Source organism: Geotrypetes seraphini, chromosome 2 (assembly GCF_902459505.1).
Source record: "Geotrypetes seraphini chromosome 2, aGeoSer1.1, whole genome shotgun sequence".
NCBI lineage: Eukaryota > Metazoa > Chordata > Amphibia > Gymnophiona > Dermophiidae > Geotrypetes > Geotrypetes seraphini.
In genome coordinates, this window is record NC_047085.1 from 316,558,033 (window position 1) to 316,574,557 (window position 16,525).

The 16,525-nt window shown below is 44.0% G+C and overlaps 1 protein-coding gene across 4 annotated transcripts in view; it reads right to left on the reverse strand.

Moving 5' to 3' along the window:
* ANO10 (anoctamin 10) overlaps positions 1-16,525 on the reverse strand; it is a 392,133-nt gene that overhangs the window by 317,731 nt on the left and 57,877 nt on the right. For all 4 annotated transcript variants that reach the window (XM_033930080.1, XM_033930082.1, XM_033930083.1 and 1 more), the window contains exons 6-7: positions 9,975-10,544; positions 6,893-6,948 (exon numbers count right to left, since the gene is read on the reverse strand). In XM_033930080.1, coding sequence (XP_033785971.1) covers positions 6,893-6,948; positions 9,975-10,544 — 626 coding nt within the window. The remainder of the gene's footprint in view (positions 1-6,892; positions 6,949-9,974; positions 10,545-16,525) is intronic.

A 16,525-nucleotide genomic window follows, 5' to 3' on the forward strand; every position in this document is an offset into this window, starting at 1 on the left:
TGATTTGAAAATCAATACATATTATAACAAAAATAAATAAATAAATAGTTTATGAGTTTCTTAGCTCTTGAGAAACCCTTGTGCATTGCTGACTTTGCTGATTACTGAAGTATGGGGAAAGCAAAAGAACTGTCAAAGGATCTGCAAGCAAAAATAATTCAACTTTATAAATCAGGAGAAGGATATAAAAAGATATCCAAAGATTTGAAAATGCCACTCAATACTGTTCAAATTTTCGTCAAGAAGTGGAAAATTATGGGTTATATTACTACCAAGCCATGGTCAGGTAGACAAGAAGGATTTCAGACACAACTGTCAGGAAACTTTGTAGGGATACAAAGAAAACCCTACAAGCAACTTCTGAAATACAGGCTTCTCTGAAAAAGTGGTATGGCTGTTTCAGCATGCATAAAGTGGAAGTACAGAAGAAGTAGGAAATTACAGGCCGGTAAGTCTGACTTCTGTGGTAAGCAAATTAATAGAAACGCTTTTAAATCAGAGAATGGACAAGTTTCTGGAATCCTGTGGATTATAGGACTGGAGGCAACATGGATTCAGTAGAGGTAGGGCTTGTTAGACAAATCAGATCAATTTCTTTAACTGAGTGACCAGAGAATTGGATAGAGGATGTGCGCTAGATGTGGTATTTAGATTTTAGCAAAGCTTTTGACAGTGTTCCACACAGACGTCTAATAAATAAACTGAGTGCCATTGGGATGGGCCCCAAAGTGTTGGGCTGGGTCAGGAACTGGCCAAGTGGAAGGAGACAGAGGGTAGTTGTCAATTGAGATCACTCTGAGAAAAGGGATATTACCAGTGGTGTGCCTCAAGATTTGGTTCTTGGGCCTATTCTTTTTAACATTTTTATAAGTGATATTGCTGAAGGGCTGTCAGGTAAGATTTGCTTCTTTGCAGATGATACCAAAATCTACAATAGAGCAGATACCCCTGAAGGTGTGAATAACATGAGGAAGGATCTAGCGAAGCTTGAAGAATGGTCTGAAATTTGGCAGCTAAGATTTAATGCTAAGAAATGCAAGGTCATGCATTTGGGCTGCAAGAACCCAAGGGAACAGTACAGTTTAGGTGATGAAGAACCTTTGTGCACGAAAGAGGAGCAGGACTTGGGTGTGATAGTATATGACAGGGGTCTCAAAGTCCCTCCTTGAGGGCCGCAATCCAGTCGGGTTTTCAGGATTTCCCCAATGAATATGCATGAGATCTATGTGCATGCACTGCTTTCAATGCATATTCATTGGGGAAATCCTGAAAACCCAACTGGATTGCGGCCCTCAAGGAGGGACTTTGAGATCCCTGGTATATGATGATCTTAAGGTGGCCAAACAGGTTAAAAAGGCAATGGCAAAAGCTATAAGGATGCTAGGGTGCATAGGAAAATGTATGGCCAGTAGGAAAAAGGAGGAATTGATGACTCTGGTGAGACCTCATTTAGAATATTGTGTACAATTCTGGAGACCGCACCTTCCAAAAGATATAAAAAGGATGGAGTCAGTCCAGAGGAAGGCTACTAAAACGGTTGATGATTTTCACTGTAAGGTATATGGGGACAGACTTAAAGGTCTCAATATGTATACTTTGCAGGAAAGGCAGGAGAGAGGAGAAATGACAGAGACATTTAAATACCTTCATGGCATAAATGTGCATGAGGAGAATCTCTTTCATTTCAAAGGAAGCTACAGAATGAGAGGGCATAAGATGAAGTTAAGAGGTGACAGGCTCAGGAGTAATCTAAGGAAATTCAAGATTTTCAGTTATCCTACATATAATAATAACATAATATATAGTATAAATAAAGAATAAAGTTACCCAAATGTCCCCATCAATATTTATTCCCCCCCTCCAACCCCCCACCCCCCATGGATGTGTAAAGATAAATGAACAAAAGGAAAGATAAGATAAATATACATTTTTTAAAAAATTTATTTATTTATAATTTCAAATAAAATACACAAGAATCCACTTGTTACAGATAAACGGAAGATCATTTAAACAGCAAGAAAAACAATTAATATAACCAAAAAACATCAAGAAAAAAAAATGTATATAGAAGAACTGAAGTATAGAATAATTTTAAATCCCCTTCTTAGACCTCAATTAACAATAGTGAGAAAGAAGAAATAAAGAGACAAGGAGGTCTCCATTAATTAAACAAATTACACTATAAATCTGAGGCAAAAGCTTAACGTGACACACAGCCCAATTTTCTACAGCACTTTTATATTATTAATTAATAACTTTCTTTGTGTCCAAGAAGTGTCAAAGCTGTTCTGGTACAAAAAAAAAACATACTTGGTCCCAGCATATCTTAAAAACATTTACAGGGGTAACTAAGTAGGAATGTAGCTACCATTTTTAATACTTCTTCTCACATAGCTAAGAACAACTTCCTTCGGTCTTGAGTAGTCTTTGTTGCATCTGGGTATATCCAGATTTTTTGACCCATGAAAAAATTCTGAGAGAATTGAAAATAAGCTTTCATTATTGCATTCAAGTCCTGTTCAAACACGTGGAGGGACATAATCAAAAAAACCGTCTAAGTCCCTTTTTGGCCTAAGGCCTTAAACGTTGAAAGCAGAAGCAGGGAAAGTGTCCATAACCAAAACAAACGTCCTTGTTTTGATAATGGCCTTGCGACAACATAGGAGCAGGAGGGAGCCCAAGCCCTCCTGCTCTGGGCACCCGCGGCACTCCGCGACAACATCGGGCCAGGAGAGAGCCCAAGCCCTCCTGGCCCCAGCGAACCGCGACCCCCCCTCCCCACCGATTACATTCGGGGAAGGAGGGAGCCCAAGCCCTCCTGCCCCATGGGGCCCCCTCCCAATTACGATCAGGCCAGGAGGGAGCCCAACCCGGCCCATGTGCTTAAGGCTCCGCCCACAGGAGGAGCCTAGGGCTCCTGGGCCTATTCTGATTGGCCCAGGCACCTCAGGCCCCACCTGTGGGCAGGGTTTCAGCCGCCTGGGACAATCCGGCCCCATTCCGGAGCCGGCTGGCCTGCCGGCCGGGCGGGCTTGACACCTGTGCTTCGGGAAACTCCGCACCATAAAAAAATACTTTGATGACACCTTTTTCCACCTGCTGGTACAATCCTCCTGGACTACTGCAATATCATTTACCTGGGCTCCACGAAAAAAACCACCCGGAGACTAAAACTGATTCAGAACACCGCCGTCCACCTTATATTTGGCCTGAACAAATGGGAACACATCACCCCCTTCTACCACAAACTACATTGGTTACCATTTGAATCTAGAGTCCTATTCAAATTCGCTTGCTTCTGCTACAAAACAGTTTTTGGTATATCTCCAAACTACCTCAACCCTTACTTCTATTTAAATTGCAACAATAAGAACTCCCGCAGAATTCATCTGTTTTGCCTTCCCCTCCCTAAAGCTATGTCATCTCAAAAGGTTCTTCGACAAAACCTTCGCCTTCCAGGCAGCCAAACTGAACCCATGGCTAGCCCCAATTGCACTCGATGCCCCCACCTACCTCCACTTCAGAAAACAACTCAAAACCCACCTATTCCCCGAACAGAACCCTTAATACCCCTCTCCTACCTCCCTCACCCCATCCATCATTGAACTGAACTCCATCCTCTCCTTCTTATTGTACATTCCTACCCTGTTAACTTAAATGACCTGTACTTTCCTTTCCTAATAACTTCAACGACTTCATTGTTTGTAACTTTGATTAATTGATGTGAACTGCCTAGAACTCCCTGGGTATGGCGATATACAAAATAAAGTTATTATTATTATTATTTAGGACACTTTTTAGACTTTTTTTTTTTATTATGAACCCCTAAGGAAATTATCAAAGTTCCGCAGTATTCAATTTCTTCTTGGGAGCTTTCTAGTATACCTGTTATATTGTTTAAATCCATTGATTGGGGAATATCCATTTGATTAGGAGGCAACTTTTCCAAATTCCTAGGCAGGTAATATATTTTATTTACTGGTGACAAAAGTTCAGATGAGAATTTCAAATTCTCTCTCAAGTATTTTTTAAAGATGTAATAAAAGCAAGTTTAGGAAAATTCAGTATTCGCAAATTAAGGCACCTGTTATAATTCTCCAACTGTTCAATTTTCCTTAGCAGAAAAAGTCTATCTTTTACCACTGTTGAAGAAACATTTTGCAATGAGGAAACATTTTGCAATGAGGAAATCTCTTTTTCAATTTTTTCAAATTTTATATTAGTTTCTGTTTTTATATTTTGAATTGAAATAGTCAAATCATCCAGTTTACTCATGACATTCAAGATATCTCCTGCTGATTTAGTAGAAGCAGCTTTCAACTTCTGGAGCACTCCAAATATTTTGAAGTGTCGCCGTCTGTGAGGAGTCAGCAGCTTCTGCTCCTCGATAGGTGTTTGATTCGACATCTTGGATTGCTTGGTGCCCTCCCCCATGTGAGAACGTCAGGCTCATCGGCTTCTCAGAGCTCACATCGCCCAAGCCTTCCATTGTCGGGTTTGGCGGTGATCGTGCTGCTGGGGGGGAGAGTGATGTCTCAAACCCCATGGCTCCAGAGCCTCCTTCCTTACAAATTTAGTCAATAGGCTCCAAACTTTATTAAATATACCACTAAATCCCCTACATTCTGCATTAATTCTTTCATATCTGTATGCGGTGCACACGTTTACCCACCAAAAAGTATAACTTATTCTGTCATGGTTCTTCCAGTTACTCGTTAACAATTGAATGGCTATACCAGTCGTGATAAAAGGAATTTTTAAAAACAATTCAGGAATGTGAGATTATTGAAATTAAGGGCTCCTTTTACAAAGGTACGCTAGCGTTTTTAGTGCACGCACCGAATTAGCACACGCTAGCCAATAAACTACCGCCTGCTCAAGAGGAGGCGATAGCGGCTAGCGCGTGCTATTCTACACGTTAAGCCCTAGCGCGCCTTTGTAAAATGAGCCCTAAATGATGAAATAATTTGACACAAGCTAGACAGGACTTAAGAAAGATCAGGATTGTCACCCTCTGATCACTCATTCATCTCCCTGTTTCTCACCCTCATCCCTACCTTTCCCTGTGAAACTGTCATAGGAATGCTTTTATATTTCACTTATATATTTTTATATTTATCATCTTTTGCTCATTTCTGACCCGAAGAAGGTAGTATAGCCTTTGAAAGCTAGTCAAAAATTGTATTAAGTTAGTCTAATAAAGGCATCATTTCATAATACAGTATATTTTGTTCTGTTTTATTTCTATTTATTACCTTTGGAATAGGGGTCTGCACGGGAACGGGGATCGCGGGAATCCCGTGGAGTTCCCGCAGGAATCCCGCCTAAACCACTGGACTCCCACGGGGACCCCCTTCTGGCCCACGGGACTCCCATGGGGATGGAAGGCTTTGGAAGCAGGGTTCGTCCATATAATATAATGGACATGTCAGCCTTAGTAAAAGAGGGGGTATATAAGTTAATTACCTGAACAGAAAACAAAAAAAGGGTTCCACAAGGAAAACAGCAGCGCAAACACAAAAGAAACTGTGGAATTGATGATCCTGTCAGAAGTAATTGCTGCTTTTTATGAGGATGGGCGGGGATGGAGGTAATTCCTTGCGGGGATGGGTGGGGATGGAGAGGATCCTGGCGGGGATGGGTGGGATTTCTGGCCCCGCGCAACTCTCTACTTTAGAAGTGGACTAACACCACAACCACACCATTGCTACCCACAGAACAACTCTTTGAATTTTAAGACTTACTTGAAACAAACTATCTTGCTCAGACATAAATGAGATCAAAAGGCTGGTCCTCTGAGTAATGTTATCTTGAGAGCTTTCCAGAAACGCAGAGAAATTTATATTATCCAGTTTCTCCAAAATAACAAATCCTCCCTCTGTTTCACTGGCCAAAGCAACATTACCAGTAAGACAACATATTCTAGAGATACCAACTTCCTCAGTAGTGAATTTAAGCACCTCAGAAATATTTTCTCAGGAAACATTTCCCTCTCTCCTCCTCCACCCCAACCGCCCCTCGAGTCCAACACTTCGCCCTCTCTCCCTCCACCCCCCAATCAACCCTCTGTCAGTGGTGCGATCAGCATCTCTCTCTGCAGTTCCTTCCCTCACCCACCACCCTGTACCTTCAAAGTTGCTTAGATGACAGCACAGGGTATCTACAATGAATAAGCAAAGTATGCAAATTTACCTCATGCACATTCATTTTAGGGTTACCAGAACAAGATTGGAAACAACTTCCCCAGCCCATCTGGGTTTCAAGCCAATTATGACAAATATGTATATGATAATCTGGTATATCTCACCCATACTCTTCATGGATAGCCTAAAAACATGAGTGGCAAACTTGGATACTCGAGTACTGCCATGAGGTCTGATTTTTTTTTTTTTTATTCAATTTTTCTAGACCGTTCTCCCAGGGGAGTTCAGAACGGTTTACGTGAATTTATTCAGGTACTCAAGCATTTTTCCTGTCTCTCCTGGTGGGCTCACAATCTGCCTAATGTACCTGGGGCAATGGGGGGGATGAAGCGATTTGCCCAGGGTCACAAGGAGCAGTGTGGGTTTGAACCCACAACCCCAGGGTGCTGAGGCTGTAGCTTTAACCACTGCGCCACACACTCCCCTCTATTTTCAGCAGTTCCACAATGAATAATCATGAGACATTTGTAAACATTTGATTGAAGAACCAATCTGCATTATTAATCTGGACATCCTGCAAACTCAACCTACTTGCAGCATTTGAGAATCACAATTTACCATCCCTAGTGCACTGAGGTGAGAACAACTCATCGCTACAGAACCTGTTTGAACCTGAAATTGCCTGATCTATGTGTCAAACTTTTTTCTTTCTTTTTTTTTAAATCACGTAAATACATAAAATAACTTACCACCAACACCTTCAGAATTAGATGATTCTGATATGAAGACTCCAACCTGTGGTTTTCTAAAATAGCAATGCAAGCATTATATCAGAAACAATTCAGAAAAGGGTTTTAGTGAAAGCTGCAAATAGGCTGGGTTTTCAAGACATCCAAACTGAGCATTTGACAAGCCATCTTTCCATAGCTCGGCTACCCTGAAATCCAGACCCATTTGCTGCAATCGTACAGAAAATGTGATAGTTACAACCATAAGGTCCATCTGATCTACTCATTTCATTTCTTACATTGCCTTTGGTTCCCTGTATACTAAGTCTGTCGTCTTTGTCATGTGCATGGTTGTGTTTCCACACTTTATCACTACACCGATTAGTATCAGAATAAAAAAAGGGGGGGGGGGAAAAAGAGTGGTATGGGGGTTTGGAATGAATATGGTTCTGAGATTATGGAAAGGTAGAGGGGGCGATCTTGAGTCTTGGTCACCCCTCTATGTTTGGAGATGTGAGTAACAACCTTTTGGAGCCTTTCATCAATCCCAAATATCGAAGGTTTTCTACATGTGCTTTTTGAATTTACTGGGCAGGAAATAGACTTTATTGCAGGGGGAAAGGAGGGAGGGAGCTCAGAGAGTTTAGGTAACATTGGGCATAATACTATTGTTTTGAGTGGTTTGATGGTTTGTATAATGCTTTATGGAAAACTTTAATAAAAACAGATTGTACCATACATTGCCTTTAGTTCCTTGAAAGCTCATGTGATATAGTCTTCAACCCTTATACAGTCACTAGAATATGGACCTATTTCTTCTGATTTTTACTCTCCGTTTATGCCTATGACAGCATCTAGGCTGGCTTAAACAGAATTTCAATAAAGCACGTTAAGTGGTAAAGACAACTATCACTGTTTTTGCACAGATATTTGGATGTGGAGGGGGGTAAGGGTAATTTAATAACAGGAGAGTTCAAAAATGCACCTACTGTATATACTCTAATATAAACCCATACAAATGTAACAAAGATACCATTTTTGACTCCCTTTTTAGGGGGAAATGGTAGATCGAATATCAACCAAGGGTTTGCATTCTGCAGTGAAAACGGCTGCCAAGAGTCCAAGCCCCAGTCAAACCTTAACCCTACTCCTCTGCCCACCAACCCAGCCAGCAGATTAACCGTTCCCCTTAACTGTATCCATGACATCCTGATTGTCTGTTTTGTCTGTTTAGCTCTTTCATACAGGGACTGTCTTCTTTGTGACTCTACAGCACTGCGTACATCTGGTAGCACTATAGAAATAATTAATAGTAGTAGTAGTATATGCATCTACTATAATAAAACCCTAAGCGCACATGCGTACTCCTACCTGCGTGATCCGTGATTCGTATGTCCATGGCAGGCAGGAGTGCCCATGCTCGAGGCAGTTGGTGATACAGGTAGGGAATGCTTTCTTTTTTTTTTTTTTGTGCCGGCCCTAATTCCATTATAGTCTCTACTGTTGTCCAGTTGAAGTCCGAGGGGGCAACGAAGAGGGCAGAAAAAAAAGTGGAAGGAGGGTGAGGCCAAAGCCACCACTCTGGAGTTTTCCACCGGCTCCCTTCCCTCGTGACAGTGAGATCCCGGAAAAGAGCCTCCCCTCCGAGCAGGCACAGGAAAGAGGGGTGGGAAGAGGGGAAAGCGAGGAAAGGCTTCCCGATCTGCTTGAATAGCGCAGGCATGAAGGGGTAGTGAAGCAGGGAAGGAAGGGAAAAGTTAACTCAGCGCCGCCGCAGGTCTCCCCCACTCTGTGTGGGAGTAGCGGTGAGGCCAGGAGAATGAGCGGATGAAGCACGATCACAGCACGAGGGAGACCGTGCAAAGGGAAATGCAAAAGGGTTGAAAAAGCGAAAGGTGGGACTGGAAGGGGAAAGGGAGGAGGAGGAAGCCTACAACGAAAAAAAAAAAAAGGACTTTTTACAGAGGTGAACAGAGGCTCTTCCGTAGCTTTAGCGGTGATCTCGGTGACGGCTCCAAATTGAGTGAAAAAAAACCACTGCCTAACAGAGGGAACAAGGGCAGGAGGAAGAGGAGTCTCTAGCACCTGTTAATGTAACGGGCTAAAACACTAGTTTAGTATAAAATGATAACTTTACCATATACAGTGGTACCTCGGTTTACGAGTGCACCGGTTTGCAAGATGAGCAAAACATTCGCAAAATCGGTGCCTCAAAAACTGAGCACGCCTCGATTTGCGAGCGCTCCCCCCGCTAACCGGCACCCTCCCCCCCGCGATCCGGCACCCCCCCCCCGCCGCCATCGGGCACCCCACCGCCACGACCTGAGGTCCCCCAACCCACCTGAACCCTCTTCTTACTTCAGTGTAGCCTCCGCACCGGCACCAGCACCAGCATGTCCTGCCGGTGCCCGAAGATCTGCCACCTGTGCTGGGCCTTGCGCATGTGCGCATGCTCAAGGCCTGAGAGTTCACGTTATCTCGAGAGAATGTGAACTCTCAGGCCTTGAGCATGCGCACATGCTCAAGGCCCAGCACAGGTGGCAGATCTTCGGGCACCGGCAGGACATGCTGGTGCCGGTGTGGAGGCTACACTGAAGTAAGAAGAGGGTTCGGGTGGGTTGGGGGACCTCAGGTCGCGGGGGGGGGGTGCCCGATGGAGGCGGGGGTGCCCGATGGTAGTGGGGGGGGGGTGCCGGATTGCGGGGGGGGAGGGTGCCGGTTCACGGGGGGGCCTTCAGGGGGAGCAATGCCGGTTCTCGTGGGGGGGGGCAGCGCTGCTGGCCTCAGGGGGGGGGGGGGGGGGGGGAACCTATCAAAGCGAGTTTCCATTATTTACTATGGGGAAACTCGCTTTGATAAACGAGCATTTTGGATTACGAGCATGCTCCTGGAATGGATTATGCTCATAATCCAAGGTACCACTGTATTATAATGTTGTAAGTTTTATTTTGAACTTGGAATCAGATTTTTTATCAACTCTAACTCCACAGCTAGAATCTTAGCATAAAAATGATACTTAGGTGCTAAGGTTAACAAAATTAGGGGGACAGTGCCAAAAGCAACAACTAAAAAAAACCCAAACAAAGCACAAAGTTAGTCTTACCCCAGGAGGTCAGAAATTCGACTGCGTACCGGTACAGGCGGTTCATGATCTCAATCACAATCGCATAGATGATGCTGGGCACAAAGAGCATGAGGTTGCTCATCTCTGACTGGTGCTCCTGGTGGAAAGCCAGAGCCCAGAGTTCCAAGTCAAAGTAGATCATCATCACGTAGAGGGAGAGATAAAGACAAAGGCACACAAAGGGCACAGAGACCAGGTAGATGCGCAACTGTCTCTTCAGGCTGGAGTAAACAGGCTCCTCCCTCCCAGTCACAGGGTTAGACCCCAATACACCATGAAATGCAGGCCGTGGCTCCTCAAACTCCCTCTTCATCATCAAGGTCCCCCATCTGTACGCCATCCCAGCACAGAAGCGCTTCCACACCTCTAGAATAGCCGTTGACCACAACAGGTTGAAAGAGGCAAATAACACATACTTGTCATAGTCCTCCCATGCAAACAGATAGTATGGAATCCCAATGATGGCCATGGGAATCAAGGCAAATGTGAAGTACTCCAGGAAAGCAAAATACAGGGCAATGGTTTCGCCAAAATAGCACCGAATGTCATCTAGGGCATAAGGGAAAAAAATGAAAGGATGTCAGAGTTAGCTTCATTTTTTTTTCCCCCATTCTACATCCTCTTATCATCCAAACAGTGTTCAGAGCAGGGCCAGTTTAGACATGCTAGGGCCCAGGGCAGAAATTAAGGAGGGGACACTGATCCCTTCTCCTCTTTGCACCATCCACCCTCCGATCTCTCCATCTGTCATTTCTACCACACATAAAACACAGACTTTTATCAAATATAGAATAAGGGATCACAAACAGAAATAGGAATGAGAACCCCAAGAAATTAAACTCAGCAAGTATTACAACACTGGAAAAACAACAGATAGACGTTTCTTTTTGTACTGTGTAACCAACTCTTCTATGAAGCAACAAAGCTATTACAACCTGTGTATATATGTACATAGTATGAATAGAGATGTGCAATTAGCAATTATTATGCTTTAATGCAAAATTGAATCCCAAACATTGTAACAGGACATACATAGCTACCAAAAACAGGAGGAGGAAAAAAACCTCAGAGCCCCACCTCCACCCTATAAAAACAGGTGATGAATTGGGGTAGAGGAAACCTCATAGGCATTAAAAAAAAACCTCCTGACAAGGCTGAATATAAAGCCTTGTGCAAAGGTTCAAAATTGCTGTGCAATTTTTAACTTTTGCACAGCAATTTTGAACCTTTGCCGGAAGTTACATCAGAAGGAGGGACTCAGCCAGAGGAAGGTCCCGGAGCAGACCTGCGACCTTGCTTCTTTGGTCAATGAAGCTTCTAAGACTCTGGGGTAGGCTGGGGCGGGAGGCACAAAGGGGTCGGCCCGGTAGGAGAATCGCAGATTTTTTTTTCCATTTGACTTGCGATTGGGACGGAGGGGACCTGTTGGACTCGTGATTGGAAGGGAGGATGCTGGCCGCACAATCGGGAGGGGAGGTGGGGAAGGAAGCAACTCACACCAGTCATCCTTTACTGTTGGAACAAGGCCCTTTACTGCTCCTGTGGGGTGGTGAAAAGCCTTGTTCCCGAACCTGCAGCAAACGGGCCAAATTTTTCCACGTTCCTGCGGGTTTGCCACAGCTTACTGCGGGAAACAGTCACTGAGTCATTTTCTACTCAGTACTTACTATCTTCCTCTCATTCATCTCTTTGTTATTGCTTCTTCTCAGTCCCACATGATTCCACAATTTCCAGTATATTCCCTCCCTCCATTCTTGTAACCTAGCAACTCCTTTCCCTCTCCCCTTTTTTCCTCCATCTTCCTGTCTCTTCTCCCACAATCCATCATCTCACCTCTTCTCTCTCTCCTCCTACTCATAATCCAATATTGCTCCCGCTCTCTTTCCTGCTGTTTTTCTTCCTCTTACCCCATGATCCAGCATCTCTCCTGCCCACCTCCGATCCAAAATTTCTCCTTCTTTCTCTCCCTTTCATCCCCTGCTCCAACATAATATATTTCTTGTTCTTCCCAACTTCCCTTCCATCCAACATCTTCTCCTCCCCGGGCCTGACTACCTCCCCTGGGTCAAACATTTCTGCCATTCTCTTCTCAGGGGCAAAGCCATGATGGGGAGGGAGGCCCAAGCCCCCCATTCTAGGCTCAGACTCCCCCAGTGGTAGTGCATATGCTGTCTGGTATTTCCCCCATCCCACAACCTAGGCAGTCTAGTGTCTCTCTCCTTTCCCTCCTTCCCACGGTCCTGCCTCTCTTTCACTTTCCCCTTATTCCTACCCCACATGCTGCTGCTGCAGTTCTCCTACATCAACTCCTTCAAGGCAGCCTCCCCTCTTGCCAACCTGGAAGCTTTCTCTCAGCACAAAGCTGCAGAGAGAAAGCTTCTAGGTCAGCAAGAGGCGAGCATACTGGGACTGGCTGCCTGACATCACAGTGTGCTGAGTTTCTTTTCCAGTGGTACATTGATCATTCACATGCATCACAAGGAGGGCTATATATTCTCTGATGGATCATCTTTCTCCATTATTTGACTACGAAAGGATCTTACTTTAGCTCTGAACCAGGGCTGACATTAGGGGAGGGCAAACAGGACACTGCCCTGGGCCCCACAGCTCCAGGGGTCCTGCAGTCCAGGCATCCCACCCCTTCTGTCTATCTCTCACCCTTCCCCTCACCTTCCCAGTTTCCTTTCAAAATCAAAATCTTACTTTTCAGAGGGGCCCCCGGAATGACAGTCGTTTTCACAAGCTGCCAACAGCTGCCCTGAAGCTTTCCATCTGCCGTGATCCACCCATGTGGAAACAGAAAGTTGCAGCAGAGGGGGATGGATTGCAGCAGAGAAAGATTCAGGGCTGCTGCCAGCAGATTGTGAGAATGGCTGCCATGCTGGGGCCCCTCTGAAAAGGAAGATTTTGAAGAGACCGAGAAAATGAGGGGAAGGGAGGGAGAAGTACATAAGTGGAAGAAATGACCAGATTAAAGGGCCCCCTGGAGCTGTTTTAAGTTAGCCCAGGGGTGGGGGAGTGGAGGGATGAGAGCAAGAAGAAACACAGACCATAGAGAGTACATTTTATTGCAGGGGTGAATGAGCATGTGGATAGAAGTGAGCCAGTTGAAATTATGTATTTGGATTTTCAAAAAGGCATTTGACAAAGTACCTCATGAAAGACTTCTGAGGAAATTAGAAAGTCATAGGATGGGAGGTATTATGGATTAAGAGCTGTTTTTAAGACAGAACGCAGAGAGTAGGTTTAGTCAATATTTTCAATGGAGAAGGGTAAACAGTGGAGCTCCACAGGGGTCTGTGCTGGGACCACTGCTTTTAAACATATTTATCAATGATCTAGAGATGGGAATAACTAGTGAGATAATTAAATTTGCTGATGACACAAAGTTGTTATATCGCAAGAGGATTGTGAAAAATTGCAAGAGGACCTTAGAAGACTGGGCATCAAACTGGCAGATGACATTTAATGTGAGCAAGTGGAAAATGATGTATATAGGAAAAAGGAAGCTGAACTATTGCTACATGATGCAGGGTTCCACGTTAGGAGTTACTGCCCAAGAAAAGGATGTTGGTGTCATCGTTGAGGATACATTGAAATCCTCAGCTCAATGTACAGCGGCAGCTAAGAAAGCAAATAGAATGATAGGAATTATCAGGAAAGGAATGGAAAACTAAGATGAAAATGTTATAATGCCCTTGTATCACTCTATGGTATAGTCATATTTCAAATACTGTGTGCAATTCTGGTTACCGTATCTCAAAAAAGATATAGCGAAATTAGAAAAGGTACAAAGAAGGGCAAGAGAAATGATAAAAGGGATAGGACAAGTTCCCTATGAGGAAAGGCTAATGCGGCTAGAGTTCTTCAGCTGAAGAAGAGATGGCTCAGGGGTGATATGATAGAGGTCTATATAAAATACTGGAGTGGGAAGGGTAGATGTTTACTCTTTCCAAAACTACTAGGATTGTGGGGCATGTGATGAAGCTATTAAATAGTAGATTTAAAACAGACCAGAGAAAATATTTCTTTACACAGTGTGTAATTAAACTCTGCAATTCATTGCCAGAGAATGTGAGGAAATCAATTAGCTTAGCAATGTTTTAAAAAGGTTTGGATAATTTCCTAAATGAGAAGTCCATAGGCCATTATTGAGATGGCTTGGTGAAATCCACTGCTTATTCCTAGGATAAGCAGCATAAAATGTTGTACTACTTGGGATCTAATTAGGTACTTGGGACCTGGGCTTGCCACAGTTGGAAACAGGCTACTAGGCTAGATGGACCTTCGGTCTATCCCAGTATGGCAATTCTTATGTTCTTATGATCCCACAGTAAACCAAATGCAATAGCAAAACCGGGTATAGCAAATGGTCCTTGAGCCCCCAAACTGTTAATGCAGGCTGTCCAAGTGCGTGTACTACAAAGCAGTCTGCCACTTGGAAGCAGACCCTCAACCTCAAGAGTCTGCGCTCTCCCACAGCCAGAGCTGTCCCACAAAGGGAATCCTCTGCAGTGCCGAAAGCTTTACAATCTTTGAGAAAAAAATAAGTGAAAATAAACACGAGCAGAAAAGACAAGCTACTACTGTCTCGTTTGTAGGAAGACAACTGAGTCATCAAAGGACATCCCAGAGTTAAGGGAAGAGGAGTCAAAAGAATGCAAATGAAGCTCCCTACAAGAGTTCTCGCAAGAAGAGGTTGACTACCCACATGTTCTGGAATAGTGTGTCTGTCATACTAGAAAAACCTTTATCCAGTATATTGTGGATGTTATCTGCCAATGTGATCGCCAAGAACTTAGTCCATCATTTCAATAATTTTGTCCAAAAATGGTGCATTGGAAACTGGATAACTCTCATCTACATTTGGGTCCATCAATAACCCCTTTAAAAAGTAGGTTAATCACAGACTTCTTTAGCAACTCAGTCCCAAAAGGAAGCATTAACAACTTCACAATTCTGCATTTCCAAAGGCTGTCTGCCTAACTGCAAAAAAGAAGCTGGCCATAGGTCCAACTAACAAGTGGTCAGTTTCACAGAACTCAAAACCATATGACTATCAGAAAATGTCACCCAAGACTCCACCAACTAAGCCCATCTGTACTGACCAGTGACCAAAGTCTACCTGCTTTTCCAATCCTATATCTTTTTCCACAGGATTTCCCACAACATCCTTATGTAGACATATTTTAGACACAAAGAAGATAGATTTTTTTGATCCGAAAATCAAACGCTATTAAATCCAATAGCACAGGGAAACTATGCAGACACTAGAGCAATGACTTTCTGTATTGCTGGTGTTAAAATGTGGAATGCTCTGGTGGGCCAATTGCAATTGTGTGTAAACCAGTTTCAGCTACAACCTAGTTGTTTGTTAATGCATTTATGTGATTTATTAACTGGTATTTGAAGAACAGAATCTGTTTAAACATGTTTGCTGTTGTATTCCTGTGCTTTATTAGTTGACACTTGGAGAAGAAACTATTAATTCTGTAGATTTTATGATCTAATTTGTCTTATATTTTATGTATGTTTTTATTGATGTAAATCAATTATTTTTGAAAATGGTATAAAAAAGTTTTAAATGAATAAATATATTATCCCAGTGGAGGCCTACAACATTTCAAACAATATAATAATAAGTCTGACTGAATGATTCTTTCTCCAGTCAGAATCCTGTATTATGATCGTCAATGGGGGAAGGGTGAGACCGTTCCAGCCATATCTTAACAGGATTTTGATATTATGACCATAGGCATCGGAACCAGGGGGGGGGGCACTGGGGCCGTGGCCTCCCCAAAAATTCCCAATGCTTCGGTTTCCCACGCTTACCTCCTCTTCCTTCCTTCCTGTCCGCCCACTATCGCTATTATTTCAAAGGCAGCCGCGGCGCAGCATTCACCAGATGAGACTTCTACCGTCGGCCTGTCCCAGAACTCTTGATTCAGCAGCAACTTCCTGTTCCCGCCTAGGCGGGGGCTGCTGAATTAAGAGTTCCGGGACAGGTCGATGGCAGAAGTCTCATCTAGTGAACGCTGCGCCACGGCTGCCTTCAAAATATTAGCGACCCCGCGTGACATCATGAAGTGTGAGGCGCTGGTTGGTGGTGGAGCTGCAGAGCTGGTGTGGAAATGGGGAAGTCCGGAGCTTCAGGGCCGGCGTTAGGGGAGTTCAAACAGGGCAGCTGAGTGTGACGGTCCTAAGTTGCTGACATTTTTGTTACAGGGGAATGCTGTCTGCAGCAATGCTTCTGAAACACAGCTTGCGGCCTCCCTCCCCACGTTCCTTGTGCCGTGTTCTGCCCCACTGACACAACTTCCTTTTTCAGTCTGGACGGACTGCGACACAAGGAACGTGGTAAGAAGGCCGCAGGCTACGTTTCAGAGTTGCAGCCACAGCCAGCATTCCCCTGTAACAAAAATGCAAACGGAGATGAAGGGGGAGGACATGCTGGGCTAGGAAGACCCCCAGGACTAATTTTTTGGAGGAGGTTTTCTAAGTAGAATGGGGGATGAATTTCAAAGACATGC